Source organism: Orcinus orca, chromosome 7 (assembly GCF_937001465.1).
Source record: "Orcinus orca chromosome 7, mOrcOrc1.1, whole genome shotgun sequence".
NCBI lineage: Eukaryota > Metazoa > Chordata > Mammalia > Artiodactyla > Delphinidae > Orcinus > Orcinus orca.
In genome coordinates this window covers 57,392,246-57,410,686 of record NC_064565.1, presented here as the reverse complement: position 1 = coordinate 57,410,686, position 18,441 = coordinate 57,392,246, and the positions used below count along the sequence as shown (strand labels likewise).

The following is an 18,441-nucleotide window of genomic DNA, read 5'->3' as shown; positions in this document are numbered from 1 at the left end:
CATCAAGAAAAACAGTTGTCCCCCTCATTCATCTTTGTCGACAAAACACAGGAGGACAGGATCCTCTCCACTCAGTATACCATTGCAGGGCACAAAGAGAGGGATAAATGACAATATTCCAAGTATTTAAGATAGTAAACAGCAGTTGGGCCTGTGAATTACAAGTGTGTACAGTAAGTCATTGCTTTCAACGTTGCTTTAGTCTTGATCAGATAGCCCTGGAATGTTCAGCTCTCTCTGACCATGTCATGTTGCTGATTTAGTCTTTCTTAATTTGAATACACTACATGAAAGAGATGGAAATGCAAACTGGAATCCCCATTTCAACATGTCCCTAGCCTTGAACCTACCCGAGGGGTAGCCAACACCAAACCCTACCCGCTATTGCAACTTGCAGAGAACTTGCAGGGCACACCTGCTCCCATTAACTTTGTTAGACCAAACGCATCTAAAAAGACAACCCAAAGACTCCCAAACTCAAATATCCAAATTGCTTATCACAATGTCCGTCTCTTTATCACTAAAATACCTGGTTGTATTTGTTTCTCTTAAATAATATATCCCAAATGAACTAGAAATTCTAGAAATGTTTCAGCAAGAAATTTCGAGAACAGTTCCAGCTTTAATATTCAAATAGTAACTGAGCTAGGGACCACAACACATGCTAATATTACTGAATTCATGGACAGAGGCAAAGGTATGTCTGTGGGCAGGGATCTGAAATGCTCCCTGTCTGGGATATGATTTTAATCTCATTTTCAATGATGCTATTTTTGTCTACATGTAATGGGACAAGCCCATTTTTCTGAGTTCAAGGAAATAGTGCTTTATTTACATCTTTAGAGGCCGCTCCTAAGTCACAGAGTGAACCAAACTCAGCACGCCAGCTCCAGCTCCTCCCTTGAGCTCTGCCCGCTAGGTGCCGAGACAGGCCAGGGCTGTTATCCGGTCCTCAGTGACCCAAAGCAGACTGGCTGTTAGAAAAGGAATTATCCGGGCTTCCCTGGTGGCGCAGTGGTTGAGAGTCCGCCTGCTGATGCAGGGGACACGGGTTCATGCCCGGTCTGGGAAGATCCCACATGCCGCGGAGTGGCTGGGCCCGTGAGCCATGGCCGCTGAGGCTGTGCGTCCGGAGCCTGTGCTCCGCAATGGGAGAGGCCACAACAGTGAGAGGCCTGCGTACCGCAAAAAAAAAAAAAAAAAAAAAGAAAGAAAAGGAATTATCCACCTACTGAAGTGATTGTATCTTACTCTCCAGCAAACGCACCTTCCACACTTCCTCCATCTGCTCAAGCTTTGATTCTAACACAAACTACCTCTCTCACTAGGCTGTGTCCACCATCAAGCAGCAGGGGGTACGGCGGGGGGGCAAGCGAAGTGGCTGCCCAACCTGCTGGGACCTGCCTGAAACCATGGCGCTGACCTAAGAAAGGGACTTTACATGTGTAAAAACCCAGACGGTAATGTGTCCTTACCTGATAGGGGTAGTTGTACCAGCAGTGTCTTGTATTCCACAGCCAGGGGGTCTGTAAAACATGACAAAGAAACACATTTCACATGTTTTGGAAAAGAAGCGGGAGAAGGGATGTTTATGACAGGTTCTGGCCCCCCAGTATTTGGGGATTTCAACAAACTACCTGTGTGAGAACTGAAGGACTCAGTATAATTAGGAATAGGAGAGCAAAGCCATGAGGATTCCATCATACATTCTCTCTGAGTAATCTTCTAAACTCAACCCGCAGTATTTCAGGCCACTTCCGGGATAGAGTCCTAGCTGGTGTTTTTGAATATTTTGCTGGTCCTGTAGACACATCCCTGCTAGGTAACCAGCCTCAACAGCAGAGCCCTTCAAGTGTCTCATCAAGACCAGCTGCAAATCATCAATCTATTATCAATAAACAATGCTGACAGTTGGTGCAAATCTCCTTGAAACGCCTCCAACTCAATGTTTACAAAGCAATATTATTAATCAATGGTTTCATGCATTGAGTGGGGGTCAACAGCAGGCAGGTACTCTTATTTCAGTAGGACAGCTCTGACTAATTCCAGTTCTGAGGGAATTAACCCTTACAGTACACCCCACGCTCAGACTCATGGTCAAGGTCTTTCGAAGACAAAACAATCTTTCTTAATTTAACGGCAATCACTTGCCTTACCACCTTGTAAGATCAGAGAGAACATCTAAGTATACACACAGATTCCAAACATCTGTAATAAAGAGGGAGGGGTTGGTATGGATTTGAATAGAGAGCTGAACCATCCCATAATACCAGCACAAACTTCCTCATATTTCTGTATTAACTTTATCATTCTTTTTGCATTCCTGATCTATAGCTATCAGCACTTGGTGGTATACATCTATACACATTTGATACACATCAGTATGTTTCTAACTATTAAGAAACATAATCTATCATTACTACAATCTGTGTTTATATATCTCAAAATGATAATACTGTCATTGAGAGTTTAATGTCAGATATATTTGTACTGACCTAGCCTCTGTATCTTGTCCCAGGCCCTGTAAGATCAAAAGTTGCTGCCTCTGCAGTAGGATAATGTAGTTGTCTCTCTGAAAGCCACAGAGATATCCTTCCACCCCCCCCATGGTCCTCATCAGCCCTGCACCGATGCGGATGAAGATGTGGAGGATATTAGCTAGTATCTGTTGAGTCCTCCCTATGACCATACACTTTTCATGAGGGTTTTCCTTCATGATCTGTTATTTATTTAACCAATTAAAAAGGTGTTTCTCTTTAGATTGTCCCATATACTTTTAAAGGATCTCACATGTATGAACTCATTTAATCCTTACAGTAACTAGTAGTAGTATTTGCCTCATTTTACAGATGGGTAAACTGAGGCCCTGAGTCCGTAATTAACCATCCAGGTTAATTAGCGAGGCAGGGCTAGAGCTGGAAATCAAACTCAGACTGTCTGGTCTCAGAGCCGAACATAGCCACTGTGACCCTAACTTTGAGTCTGATAAAAACTGAACCAGGACTCAGTTTAGGGAGCCAGGTTGAAATAAAAAGCCATGCCATGCCCTAAACCTAATGATGTCCAGGGATCTTTACAGTCCCCTTTCATTCAAGCACTCCTGATTCTCCTTCCATTTTTCCTGCTTTCGCCATCTGCTACCTGTGCTACGCTGTACGTATCACGTAATCTCTCTGCACTTAACTTCCTTGGTGCCTGAGTTGTCTGTCTGTGTCCTCCATTTCTCATGTCCATGACACTGAGGTTTATGAGTGACTGACCTCCAGGGTGATGGTGAAGATCAAATGAGAGAGCATGTATAAAAATGCTGCAGATGGGGCTTCCCTGGTGGCGCAGTGGTTGAGAGTCCGACTGCTGATGCAGGGGACGCGGGTTCGTGCTCCGGTCCGGGAAGATCCCACGTGCCGCGGAGCGGCTGGGCCCGTGAGCCATGGCCGCGGAGCCTGCGCGTCCGGAGCTTGTGCTCCGCAACGGGAGAGGCCACAACAGTGAGAGGCCCGCGTACCGCAAAAAAAAAAAAAAAAAATGCTGCAGAGGCTTCAGAAGCTTAATCGGTTATTGACTTATATAAACGACATATATCTGTTGAGGAAGATATAGAAAATACTGAAAATAATTTAAAAAATAATTTGAATTCTCATCACTATTAACATTTATTTTAATGTACAGCCCATTTGGGGCCTTTTTTTCTATATAATATAGATATACATGCAGATATGGATAGATTTTTTTTTTTTTTTTTGCGGTACGCGGGCCTCTCACTGTTGTGACCTACTCCCGTTGCGGAGCACAGGCTCCGGACGTGCAGGCTCAGCGGCCATGGCTCACGGGCCCAGCCGCTCCGCGGCATGTGGGATCTTCCCGGACTGGGGCACAAACCCGTGTCCCCTGCATCGGCAGGCGGACCCTCAACCACTGCGCCACCAGGGAAGCCCTATATGCATTATTTTTAAATGTGGGCACAACATAGCAAAATCTACTTTAGAGTACAAATGTTAGTTATTACCTTCCTCTCTGATAAAATTGTTTACTATCTCTACAATTAGCTGAAAGTCCCTGAGGAAAACATATGTCATATTCTTACGTTTATCCCTCCAGGATGAGACACTCAAATTGACAGTTCAGCTTTCATTACTGAATGCTAATGAGAAGGAATGCAGAATGAAATGCAACACCTATAAAAAGCCTCATAGTCTTTTTTCTGAATGCATCAGTCCCAAGCCCACAGGGCATGTGCGTGCTTGCCTCTGAAGACACAGCAGAAATCTCTTCCAATACAGTCATCCTTCCCATCACAGGCGGGAGAGCAAAGGTACAACTCCCAGTGACCCAGGAAAATCCATCATTTAGAGCTTTCCCTCCTCTGTGAGCTTCTTGGCTCCTTGGTTTTCTTCTAACACCCAGGCTTTTCCCTGAATGCATCAGATGTGCATCACCTAAACATGCTTGTATCATGTGCAGAAACCCGACTGACCTGCAGAAACAGTGGGTGAGTCTTTGTCTCTCAGTGGGTCCCACCCACTTGAAGCAGGAGCAAAGAACACTGAGAATCTGATGGGGCTACCAAGGCCATAGCTCAGCCTGCAAGCTTGTTTGCTAAACATTTAAGTAAGCACTTTCACATACTTATTTCACAATGCGTGTTCACATATACTTCCTACTTTGACAATACTAGATATTAATATCATCTTCTATGTGCTACATTTTTCTAGGATCTCATGTTATGGCTCCCAAAACTCTTTGAGACAGAACAAACACCATCTTCCCCAATTTACGGATGAGAAGACAAGTCCATGAAATGGTGATTCTCCTAATTTCTAATAGCTCAACACTAACATAGGAATCTGCATTGGCTGCTTATATTTAATGCATTAGGTATAGCATCTATAGTTTCAACTGATACCATAAACCTACCGTTTTTTAAATCAGTTTTTCCAGATATCTTTTTAAGAATCATCTCCATGTTCATTTGATATCAAAATCTGTATAGGTAGTAACATAATTCAGAACATAAGCTGCAATATTTAGATGTCAAGAAAGAATAATGGTTATGAAAAAATACACTGAAAACCCTCATTTTAGAAGGATGGGCCTAGCATCTTCCTACATAATTAGAGAAAAACTCTGTACCTAGGACAGTGCAAGGTGATTCAAGCACATCTTCTGAAAATAGAAATGCCTTTTTTACATGGCATTACAATATCAGGGGACATTATCAACATTGGAAAATCCCCAAACCCAATGATTCCCAAATCTTGGCATTTCAATAACTTAAGATTCACTTTATTCTCCCTCAGACATATACAGTTAAATAATGATATGAAGCACATTACAGATTTTACAGTATTTTATACATATTATCTCATTTAATTCTCATAGCAACATTGTAAGTGCTCAAGATAACATAGCGTGCAGGTACCATAAAAGACAAAGAATATGCTGCTGCAGAGGCTCCTCAAACTATTAAAACGCAGGATCTGATTCAGTAGGTCTGGCTTGGGGCTGAGAGTCTACATTTTTAACAAGCTTCAAGGTGATGCTTGGACCCTGGACCACATTTTGAGTAGCAAGGTGCTAGAGGAAAGTAAGGAGGGTGATCCAACTTGGTACTTACCAGGTGTGAGGCACCTTGCTAGGCACTTTGTTATAATATTTCACAATTCACTGTTAGGTGAATAAATTAATAAATTATTTCTAATCTTTACAATAGCCAAATGTGAAGCAGAAATTGTTAGTAAAACACTATTTAGCTGGAGACAATGCTTCTCAACCAACTTCTGTGATTGCTAGAACCACACATCTAAGCTCTGGTGGAAGAGATGTGAGCAGAATTGACACATGGATGTTGCCCCTAAAAGTAAATGTGAATGAGCTGTTCTCACCTTTTCTCCATTCCCACTGGAGGGAGATAATAAGAGCTGGAGCTGTCATCTTTCACCCTGGGATGGAAGTTTCTGTTGAAGTTGATGTTGGAGGCCTCCTACTAGCCCTGGTCTGCTTACCTCTGGATTATATGTGTGACACAGATAAATTCCTATCATCCTCTCATATCTAAACTACTGTGTTGTCATATATATATACACATACATACACACATACACAGTAGGATAGCCTGTATTCTCATTAATAGAGTCATCCCTAGGTATTCTCGGGGGATTGGTTCCAGGACCCCCCATGGATTCCAAAATCCAAGGATGCTCAAGTCCCTTATATAAAATGGCATGAACAGTCGGCTCTCTATATCCACGGGTTCTTGCATCCGTGGATACAGAGGGCCGACTGTATATGCATCAAGGTAAGTATGATTATTTTATAGACAAAAAGCAATCTCAAAGAGGTACCATAACTAACTGAAGGCTACCCAGCTGGTAAGTAGAAAAGCTGGGACACAAACTCAGGCCAGCCAGATTCTTCCATTATAACTTCCCAAGGTACTCTGGATGTACAAAGAATGCATAATGAAAGAAAATCATGGATATTTGGAATTGATTTATCCATAACTAAGAATCAATAATTGAGCTATTACCTAAAAATATTGAATTTTCGCGTTAGAAAGGACCTCCAAATCCTGCTTAAGCTACAAAAGAAATCACATGTCCCAGATGGCTAGCCATGCCTCTCACTGTTAAAGAGTTCCATGATTATAGGTCATTCACAAGATCCCTCAGATTTACTTCCTACTTTTTTCTTTCTTTCTTTTTTTTTTTTTGGTCAACAGAAATTATACCAAGTTTTTTTGTTGTTTTAGCATCTGCTATGGACTGAATTCACATATTCAAGCCCTCAACGTGACTGTATTTAGAGACAGGGCCTTTAGGAGATAATTAAGGTTAGATGAGGCCATAAGGATAGGGCCCTAAACCGATAGGATTGGTGGCTTTATAAGAAGAGGAAGTGAGAGAGTGCTTTCTATCTTCACATGCTCAGAGGAAAGGCCATGTGAGGACTGCAGTGATCAGGAAGAGAGGCAAGCTAGGAAGAGAGTTCTCACTGAAAACCGAACCTTGCCAGACCTTGATCTGGAACTTCCAACCTCCTGAATGGTGAGAAGTAAGTTTCTGTTGTTTCAGCCACACAGTCTTTGGCATTTTGCTTTGGCAGTCCAAGCTGACTAACACAGCATTGTAAGACAACTCTCTATAAAGCTCTTAAGGTACACATCAACTAATTTCAATTTAAGAAGACTTACAAAACATCTGAACAAGACTAAGACAGACAGTAACAGAGTGGATACAAAATGACTTCTAACACTCTCGATTTAAATCACAGTGTATAATGGGATTTTTCATTATACAGTATAGGCACATCTGCTCCCAGACACATCACGTGAGACACAACTTGGCCACAAGCACATCCATCAATAACACAGTGTCCCAGGGGAGGCTTCTGAGGCTCTTCTCACCCTGAGCAAACCGAACTCCAGCACCAGGATGGAGGTCAGATGTGCTGCTGGAGGTCACCGAGCAGTCATCATTTGCCTTTGGACCAAACGCATAAGACCTGAGTGCTATGCATTCTGTGATTTTTTTTTTTTTTTTTAAAGTAGAGAAGTCTTTTTTTTTTTAAGTGTCAGTAAATGTGTGGTTTTTTTTTTTTTTTATCAGGTTGCTTCTTTTATCAGTTGTTCTGTAGAGGTTTCATAGTGAACAGAACTAGCAGAAATAGATCAGGTCTGATCATTTCACTTCACCATCTGGAATAAGACAGGCTTGTTCTTATTTTATTGTTTTTAAGTTCCATTTGATATACTTCTTAAAAATAATAGTTAAAAAACAACAAATGTACCTTTCAGTTTCCATGCCACCTATCATGATGATGGATCGATCATCTGACATCAAGAAGGCCTTGTCCAAGCCCACAGAACATACAACACTAAGGGTGAATCCTGATGTAGACTATGGACTTCGGGTGATTATGATATGTCAGTGTAGGTTCATCAGTTGTGACAAATGTACCGCTTTGGTGGTGGATTTGATGGTGGGAGAGAATATGCATGTGTGGGGACAGGGGTACATGGGAAATCTCTGTACCTCAATTTTTCTATGAACATAAAACTGTTCAAAAAAAAATGAAGTCTTAAAAATCAAGGCTAACTCAGATCACTGACATTTATCATGTCACTGTGAACTAAAGGAATAATTGAGTTCGAAGCAAAAGACCAGACAAAAGGATGCTCAGTTAACCAGGCAAGTGTTCAATGAATAAACAGAAATACAAATACACATACACACCATTTTCCCCCCAAGAATCAGTAGGTACCTACAGCAGAACGAATAGTAGTTTCTTTGAATTAATAAATATTTTGATTTAACAAAAGAACATGAATCATATAAAGTATTAAAAGCATTTCGTTGCTTCATCAAAAATGTGAAAAATGTGTGGGTCTTTACCTGAAGTCAGCATCTTAGAAGCAAACTTTCATCTTTCACTATTTCCATCCAAACTCCTACATGGCTTTCATAAAGCCCTGGTGTGACAACTAACAGTGAAGGAATACAGCCTAAGAGACATACTGGCCTCTGAATAGTTTAGGTATGAAATACATAGAGCCTTGGATTATGTTTTTAAATGCCAGAAAGCTAGATCCCTGAACTACTCTGAAACTTCTTTCACTGAAACTACTCTGAAAACACTTTCACTGAGTTATACTTAAATCTTATACCTTTGGCTTATATTGAAGATTTACTGTAAGAAATAAACATGAGAAAAATGTTTCCTTGTCTGCAATGAGTTTATATTGGAAAGGTTACCACTAGGTAACCACTAAATTCAAATACATAAATTCAAATGATATTTTTCCTTTTAAATTTAACCCAGGGGGGAAAAATACTTCCCATCGTGAATGCTTTGTATGTTTCCTGTTACCCCATTATCTTTTACCATGGTTTTGGGAAGCTGAGATCTAATTCTGAAGCTCAGTCACTGCAGTTATGATTGTCTCAACATTTTTGCTTATTTTTCCTTTTGTGTGTAACTTTTTGATGGTAATATCTATATTAATAATTTTATTACATAAACTGCAAATTCTTTTTAGAAATGTTGAACTGTATGATTTCAATGAATATAAATCAAATCCATTCAAAATGATAATCTACAGTTTTCATTTAATACATATTGCTAAATAACTCATAATGGAAAGAAATATTTTGTGCTTTGTGAGTTTAAAAACTGATCAATAAACTGTATTTGGTGGTACAGATGAACCGGTTTGCAGGGCAGAAGTTGAGACACAGATGTAGAGAACAAATGTATGGACACCAAGGGGGGAAAGCCATGGGGGTTGGGGGGGGTGGGGTGGTGAATTGGGTGATTGGGATTGACATGTATACACTAATGTGTATAAAATTGATGACTAATAAGGACCTGCTGTATAAAAAAATAAATAAAATAAAATTTAAAAATTAGAAAAAAACTAATATTAAACTTTCTTTGGGTTATTTGTATGGAAATATGTTAATATAAATGTAAAAAAAAAATTGTATTTGGGATGAAAAGAATGAAGCCAGAAGTCTCTGACAGCCTGAAGACGCGGCTGGTCAGCGATGAGTAGACTAGAACGCTCCCCAGCATGCAAGGGGTACACTTTCCTCCTTTCCTGGGTCAGTAGATATGCGACTGTAAATCTACAAAGCAGAGTGGTGACCCCTCCCTAGAGGCCCTTGGCATCTGCATTAGCTTTGAAAGCTCTTGTGATGTGCAAATGTAATTTAGACTTGACCCCATCCATGGCATTATATAAAGATAGCAGCTTTTCATATTGATCAGACTTTAAAACAGATGCTAGTCCTCAGGACCTAGTCAAGTATGTGCCTTCAGCACATTCAGCAATCAATTTAGAAAGTAATTTGCAGATCTGCCAAGCATACAAAAAATAGAAGGAGTTCCTCAGAGATGGGCTCTAAGCTCAAAGGGTCTCTCTGTAGGCTTCATCATACAGCCAAAGAGAAAAGAAATCTAAGTGGCATTTCCATGCCTTTTAAAACCTTCCAGCCAGTGGTTCCCAACTTTTTCTGCCTTTGCTCAGCTGAGGGACTCCACGTATACCTCACAGTAACTATGGCTGTGATTCTCAAGAGTCTGGGAAACAGGAAGCTTAAAAAGGCACATCTCTTATTGATTCAGATGTGTACTCTCCTCCAGGCCAGTGAGAATCACTGCAAAGTAGAATGGACAGATTAATTCCATGTTTAGAATAGAAATTAGGGATAAAGGAACCAGATGACGAAAAGAGAAGACGAAAGAAAATGAGGTGGAAAGACCTATAGAGAAAGGAAAATGGTGAGAATGTCAACACGGGGAGTGGGTTAGGTGGGGGGAGAGACGTGTAGAGAGGGAGGCCAGTGCAGAATGTGGGAATGGAGTGGGTTAGGTGGGGGGAGAGACGTGTAGAGAGGCCAGTGCAGAATGTGGGAATGAAGCCAATTACAGTGGCTACTGCGAACAAAGAACAAAAGAGCGTTGCTCACCACCCACTGAATTGCGACTCACTGCAGTCACCCACCGACACAGTAAAACCCTGAGAGGAATTCAGGATGAAAACAGGATGACGCGCTCTGTGCTTTGAGTAAACAGACCCCATGGATAGTTAGATGGATATCTCAGGAAGAATTTCAATGACCCCAGATTCTTGCATCTTCCCATACATAAACACTAAAATAATTAACTTGAGATGTCTATTCTTTGTGATTAGTAATAATCTTTTATGAAGATGTATGCTTGACAGCATGTATTTCCTAGCCAAAAAAAAAAAAAAATCATATATAAACTGGGTCCTCCCCTCTTTGGAGCAGTTCCTCAGAGCTATCTCCCAGGCTATAGTCCTCAGTAAGGCCCTGAATAAAACTTAACCTCAAAACTCTTATGCTGTGTGTTTTTCTTTAAGTCAACACTATTAAGGAGCACAAAATTAGTCAAAAGATCATTTAAGGAAACAATTTATAACATACGACAAAGGACTAAGATCTCTAATATGTAAAGAGCCCACAAACATTGATTTAAATATTTAAACATCTGATCAGAAAAATAGGGAGAAGATACAAACAGGGAACACATCAAACAAAAGAATATGTGACCAAAAACATATGTAAAAATTACAGGTTAAAACGAGACAATTTTTAACCTGGTCTGGCAAATTATCTGAAGAGGTTAATACCCAGGGGTTAGCAGTGTATAGGGAAACCAACACTCTGCAAATTGGAATAAGCTTTCTAAAAGGTTATTTGATCTTTAAAATCTGCACATCCTTTAATCCAGCATTTATTGTAAAAAAAAAAAATTAAACTCAGAGTAAAGACATTCGTATGTGGATTTCCATTGCAATTCCTTTTCTAGTAATGAAAAATTGAAATAAATCTAATTGTTCAATAATATTGAACATTGGCACGTTCTTAGCTGGGATTCTGTGGGAGCAGACTCTGAGACTTGGGTGCTGGCTGGGTATTTGAGAGGTGATTCCAGGAAACAGAACTGGAAAAATGGAGAAAGTGAGATGGATGAAGGAGAAAATCCAATATGGTTTTCAGAAATGAGCTGGTTATTGCACCTCAATTCCGCTGAGGACCTCTGCAGAATTACAGAGCATGTATCTTATAACCGTCCCAACACAGGACGGGGAGCTGTGGCATTTATCCACCAACTCTCATACCCCACTGGTGAGGTTCCAGTATTAACGCCTCCATATGCCTAGGTTGTACCTTCCTGTGTCTAGGTAGCATTTGCAGCTTTGGAGAAAGCAGAGCAAAGATGTGGCACAGCTTATATCTGATGTGGGACACTGTCAAAAGTGCATGGAACTGTCCACTACAGCCATGCGAATATCAGATGGGCTAAGGGGACGTAACTAGCATATTCATATTTTCAGTTAAAATCAAGTTACAAGTAGAATATACAGTGTGCCTTATGTTTAAAGTAGATATATATTTAGAGACACACACACACACACACACACACACACAAAATATGCCTGGCAGGATATTTACCAAAAGTTAATTAGTGTTTATCTCTGAGTAATGATTATCTTGAATGCTTTTTACTTTTTAAAAACATGTTTATATTTTAATATTAAATTACACAAAGTAATTGTAGCTATAATTTTCTACAATGAACAGGTCTTATTCGAATAGTAAAAAGAAGCTAAGTCCATGTACTTTTAATAGGTCTTATTAAAAAAACACACATTTGCTCTATATTCACAAATAACATTAATGGTATTAATTACTAAAATCCTCAAATTATTCAATAATTCTAATTAATTTTTTTTTTTTTTTTGCGGTATGCGGGCCTCTCACTGCCGTGGCCTCTCCCGTTGCAGAGCACAGGCTCCGGACGCGCAGGCTCAGCGGCCATGGCTCACGGGCCCAGCCGCTCCGCGGCACATGGGAACTTCCCAGACCGGGGCACGAACCCGTGTCCCCTGCATCAGCAGGCGGACTCTCAACCACTGCACCACCAGGGAACCCCAATAATTCTAATTAATTTTTAAACTAAAATCTAGTATGTGAAATAGCTGCCTTCAGAATATTTACATGTTGACAGTGATGTTCAAGTATAAACCAATCATCAATAATTTAATTCTAAATTCTCCATTAAGAGAAAGTGGAAAATAATAAGATGAAAAAATAATACAGAATAAACTTTGCACTAATTATACTGATGATCAATCTTTATCACCCAGCCCACCTACTCTCATTCTGAAGATCCTTATCAACCTCTTTCTTACCACTTCTAAACCAACTTGCCTACATCCTAATATCTTTGTGCTAATATTATTGCACCTTCCTCATTCACTTGCTCTTTCAAGTACTGAGTGGCTACCATAAATCAGACATTCTGCTAGGCATGAAGATACAATGGCCAAGTTCTCCATCCTCCAGGAACTTACCATCTCCTGGGTAATCAAAATAATGACAAGTTATAGCAGAGGTAAACACAGGACACAGAGGAGTAGATATAAAAAGATACCCAGCCCAGTCTTGAAGGGACAGTGGGAGGGGACAGCTCCACTAGTGGTGCCACAGTAGTTGAGGCCAGAAGGACAAGCAGAAGATGGTGAATGGAGGAGACAGAAGAAGAACTTGAATTCTTTATCTTTCAGGAACCATGTCATATTTCCAACATCATTTTTCCCTAATCATCCCTTTCCTTGCGTTATTCTCTGGAGGATTAAAAAAAAACAAACCTTAAACGCCTTCTCCTCATTTCCAACTCAGAAGGTAAAATGTCTCTGCTTGGGTGTCCATGTTCCTGTTAGGTTGGCTGTCCACTGTGACCAGGCAAGGCTAAGTCCACTCTTCCCAATAAGCAGCGCCTGCTCTCTTCAGACCAAGCACCTTGCTGTGTGTGTTCCATTAATTCCCATCTCCATGCCTTAACTACTCCGGCACCTTGTATCTGGCTTGTCATCCCCACCTCACTGCCTCCTGATCAGTCTTCCAGGTGCTATTTTGTTGGCCTCCTGGGGCCACACAACCTCCTAGAGGCTACTAGCCCCACCAGGAATGGAGGGCTGGTGATACAAGTGTACCTGTCCTGTATACAAAGGTCTTCTCACTCCTACCTTTAACATTTATTCAGGACAGAGAGAAACAATAATACAAAGGTGGGGAAAACATGAAAAAACAAAACACTGAACTTAGAAGAATGAAATGTGAATGAAAACTTGGCTGTTTATTTTTCTTCACAATGGTTTTTATTCTGAATTGAGTATTTGTAGACACTTTCTCGAAAATGAACAAAGTGAGCCTGTGACTTCAAGAAACTCAAATGATAGCATTTGCTGCCACTGATAAAATTCAAGCTTTCAAGCAAAAATTAGTATTTTGGAAAATACATATAGGCTACTATATGCCTAATAGCTTCCCATTTGTTAAAAACTTTTCAGAGGAGATTAGTGAAAACAATGACAAATATGCTTCTGGTTTTGCTTTTGATATTTATAATAACATGTCAACACTCGTAAGATCTGTATAACTCAGTGAACCAATACTTTCCAAATGACCAATGCATGATGTTAAATAATCATACATGGATGAAAGGGAAAGAGTAACCAATGGATGTTAATGTAACCAAGTACAAGAAGTTCACTGACATTAAAGAAATGACTTTTGAGTTTTGGCATCATATCAAAGAAGAAAATCTACAGTTTTCTGGAAAACACTATTAAGATATTTCTACCTTTTACAATTTCATATCTTCGTGAGGCCAGATAGTCACCATATAAATTAACCACACAGACACACACACACACACACACACACACACCTGTGACAGACTGAATGTAGAAGCAGGAATGAGAACCCAGCTCTCATCTACTAAATCATAATTAGAGATTATCTCAAAAACCTCTGAATTTTGTTTTAGAAAATACAGTTATTTTTCTTAAAATGTTATTTGTTACCATGTAATGATTTCTTGTTATTTTAATTAAATTCATAATGCTTTAAAAATTTACCAGTTTTAATTTCTAATACAATAAGTATCGATAGATATGACTAACAAAAACAAAAGCTCTTTAAAGTCCTGTATGATTGTTACCACCAGCGTAAAGCGGTCCTGAAACCAGAAAGTTTGAAAACCACTGCACCAAGGATGGCAGATCAACAAAACGAAAAGAACCAAGTTGTCTGAAGATGGTGTGGAGCAGAGCTGCCCCGCTGGCCCAGGCCACTGATATTGGGCCTGTCACATGAGGCAGAAATGCACTTTGTTCTTTAAGCCATTGTGCTGCTGGCTCTCTTTGCTACATTACTGCTGTAGCTTAGTCTTCATCCTGACCAATTCAAGGCACATATGGCAACAGATACACGCTGGGAAGAGCCCTGGTTCCCAGTAAACGAGTTCCTTTAAATCTATTCCCTGACTAAACAACCACAGTATGTGCAATGAATGCCACATCACCTGTATCTGATACTCAACTCGATGCATTTCTTCCTCCACACTACCCAGCCCTTAACACACTAAAATAAGTCTCAAGAATTCAAAGCTACCGAGTCAAATAAGGTGAGTGGGATCACGGAAGTGATACGATATTTAATCAGATAATCCATAGAGGTGGGAAGAGAATAAGGGTTAGCCTTTGAGACAATATAGTTGAAGAGACCTTCAGAATTTTCACAAGTCATCAATTTTTTTTTAATGAATTTACCTTGAGCTAAGGTCTATCTACTTACAAATCATCTTCCTGAGAACACTTTAAGGGAATTACGTAAGACAAGAGTGAAAAGCCACTGCTTGCTCTCTTTTAAAAGTACTGGGCACTTCAGGCTTGATTTTTCTTATGTATGAAATTTGACTTGCTTTTTAATGTGTTATCTTGTCACCATGTCTGCGTATTATATCTGAAAACCCATAATAGGCTATATTCTATGAATCATGAATCCAAACATATTAAGTATGTTTCCTGAACTCCTAAACTGCCAGTAATCTTCTGTCTAGATATTGCCATAAATGGCTATGGAAGACACATATTCTACATGAGAAATATGTTAGAAGAAAAAATTGTATCACGCTATCATTATTTGAGAAAGCTGCAAGAAAACACAAAATTCAGATACTTGCAAAGCAGCCAAGTCCCTGTAACATTCAATTATGTTAATTGAGAACACCGCTTTTTGAAAGGCAGGGGAATCTAGAAATAGAGAAATGAAAGTTCCTTAATTTCCCAACCCCTGCAGTCACTGAAAGAACACATGATGGGGAAGAGAGAATCAGAAAGGACATAGGAGCCCCTCTGTCTGGCCTCAGTCTGCCGTTAACCAGCTGAGTGACATTGGGTAAGTCGATTCACCCATCTGGTTGCTCATGTGTGAAATTAGGAGTTGGACTGCATAGTTTTTATGATACCTCAAGCCCTAAATTTCACCATCCTCTTTGCCCCCGCTTTTTTTTCTCCCAAAAGACAAAATCCTGGTTTGCTGTCTCTGATCTTGTTGCAGACTCCGACACCCCACAAATGGAAACCCAATATCAGAAGAAAACCCCCTTTTTCTTCTTTGTGAAGAAACTCCAGTTACCCACTGCAATTTAGATTTTTTGAATCACTGACAAAACTCGGTCAGTCTTATTAAACACAATCAGAGCAGTATTAGTAATCAATATAATAAAAAGCTCATTTTGCCCAATTTGATGATGTGTGAATAAAAGTTATAAAGTTGAGTAATTGCTTTTCAGTGTCCTTTATCTGTGAGGCTCAAGGTTTATATTATGTCTGGTATTGAAGATTAAAATTTTCTAAATTAAACACTGATGAAAATTTGATGATGATATTTTAATTTAGGCAAATAATTACTCCCTTTGCTTACGGCCACTTTCATATATTAAAATTCAGAAGGGAATTCACAATTCAGTTTACCATTACTCATTACTAATAGGACAAATGATCAGACTATACCCTTTAAATAAGTGGTACATCCTTATAGATTATTTATCTTCTAATTATGACAGAGAAATTATCCTCTGAGTTGCTGAGTTAATTGCAAAGAAGGAATTGATCTTCATGCAGTTAAGTTTCTGATGTTAATCAAGCCTGTTTTCCTGTCTTCCCAGCTTCTGATCTTCCAAAGATATGAAATTATTTTGGGGGGAGGGGAAGCTGAAAGATATAAGTTGGATAGATTAATGCAACTGAATTATATCAAGGGGCTGAACCAGCAATTTAGAAGTGGTTTGCTGAATATAAGATAAAGTTTTCCCCTAGATGAATAAAAAGAGCATTTTTTTTTTTTTTTTTGCGGTACACGAGCCTCTCACTGTTGTGGCCTTTCCCGTTGTGGAGCACAGGCTCTGGACGCGCAGGCTCAGCGGCCATGGCTCACGGGCCCAGCCGCTCTGCAGCGTGTGGGACCTTCCCGGACCGGGGCACGAACCCCTGCATCGGCAGGGGGACTCTCAACCACTGAGCCACCAGGGAAGCCCTAGAGAGCTTTTAAAAATCAATGAGGTAGGGGCTTCCCTGGTGGTGCTGTGGTTGAGAGTCCGCCTACCGATGCAGGGGACACGGGTTCGTGCCCCAGTCCGGGAAGATCCCACATGCCGCGGAGCGGCCGGGCCCGTGAGCCATGGCCGCTGAGCCTGTGTGTCCGGAGCCTGTGCTCTGCGACGGGAGAGGCCACAGCAGTGAGAGGCCCGCGTACCGCAAAAAAAAAAAAAAAAAAAAAAAAAAATCAATGAGGTGGAAAGGCTGGGTGATTAATGAAATTTGCATGATACTGAAAATGTAATCTTAAATTATCTATTTATCTGGAAGCAAAAACAAGATGGCCAAGTAGTCACAGTATATCACTGACCGACCTTTCTATGGAAATAGAACCAGGTTCCTTTTTACCTTCTGTTGTACACGCATAACTTGGAGATATTGCAGGTTCAGTTCCAGACCACCGGAACAAAGCAAGTCACATGAATTTTTTGGTTTCCCAGTGCATACAAAAGTTATGTTTACACTATACTGTAGTCTATTAAGTGTGCAATAGCATTATGTCTAAAAGAACAATGTATATACCTTAATTTAAAAATACTTTATTGCTAAAAAAATGCAAACCATCATCTGAGCCTTCAGTGAGTCATAATCCTTTTACTGAGGGAAGGCCTTGCCTCAAGGCTGACGGCTACTGACTAAGCAGGGCGCTGGTTGCTGAAGGTTGGGGTGACTGTAGCAATTTCTTAAAATAAGACAACAGTGAAATGTGCCCCATCGATTGAGTTTTCCTTTCACAAACGACTTCTCTGTAACATACAGTGCTGTTCTGATAACATTTTACCCACAGAACTTCTTTTAAAATTGGACTCAATCCTCTCAAATTCCGCCACTGCTTTATCAACTAAGTTTAGGTGATATTCTAAATCCTTTATTGTCATTTCAACAATCTTCACAGCATCTTCACCAGGAGTAGATTCCGTCACAAGAAACCACTTTCTCTGCTCATCCGTAAAAAGCAACTCTTCATCCATTAAAGTTTTATCGTGAAATTGCAGCAATTTAGTCACATTTTCAAGCTCCACATCTAGTTCTCTTGCTGTTTCCACTATATCTGCAGTGACTTCCTCTACAGAAGTCTTGATCCCCTCAAAGTCATCCATGAGGGATGGAATCAACTTCTTCTGAACTCCTGTAAAGATTTATATTTTGAGCTTTTCCTGTGAATCATGAATGCTCTTGATGGCATCTAGAATGGTGAGTCCTTTCTAGAAGGTTTTCAACTGACTTTGTCCAGATCCATCAGAGGAATCACTATCTACAGAGCTCTTGGGTGACCAGGTGCATTGTCAGTGAGCAATAATACTTTGAAAGGAATCTTTTTTTCTGAGCAATAGGTCTCAACAGTGAGACCTATTTTAAGCCCCCTCAACAGTGGGCTTAAAATATGCAGGAAACCATGTTGTAAGCTGGTGTGCTGTCATCCAGATTCTGTTGTTCCATTTATAGCATAGACAGAGAAGATTTAACAC

The 18,441-nt window shown here is 40.1% G+C and overlaps 1 protein-coding gene across 3 annotated transcripts in view; it reads right to left on the bottom strand.

Annotated features, from left to right (window-relative positions):
* The window catches only part of CERS6 (ceramide synthase 6), a 324,132-nt gene that overhangs the window by 81,763 nt on the left and 223,928 nt on the right, over positions 1-18,441 (bottom strand). For all 3 annotated transcript variants that reach the window (XM_033423492.2, XM_004267262.3, XM_004267263.3), the window contains exon 5: positions 1,476-1,526. In XM_033423492.2, coding sequence (XP_033279383.1) covers positions 1,476-1,526 — 51 coding nt within the window. The remainder of the gene's footprint in view (positions 1-1,475; positions 1,527-18,441) is intronic.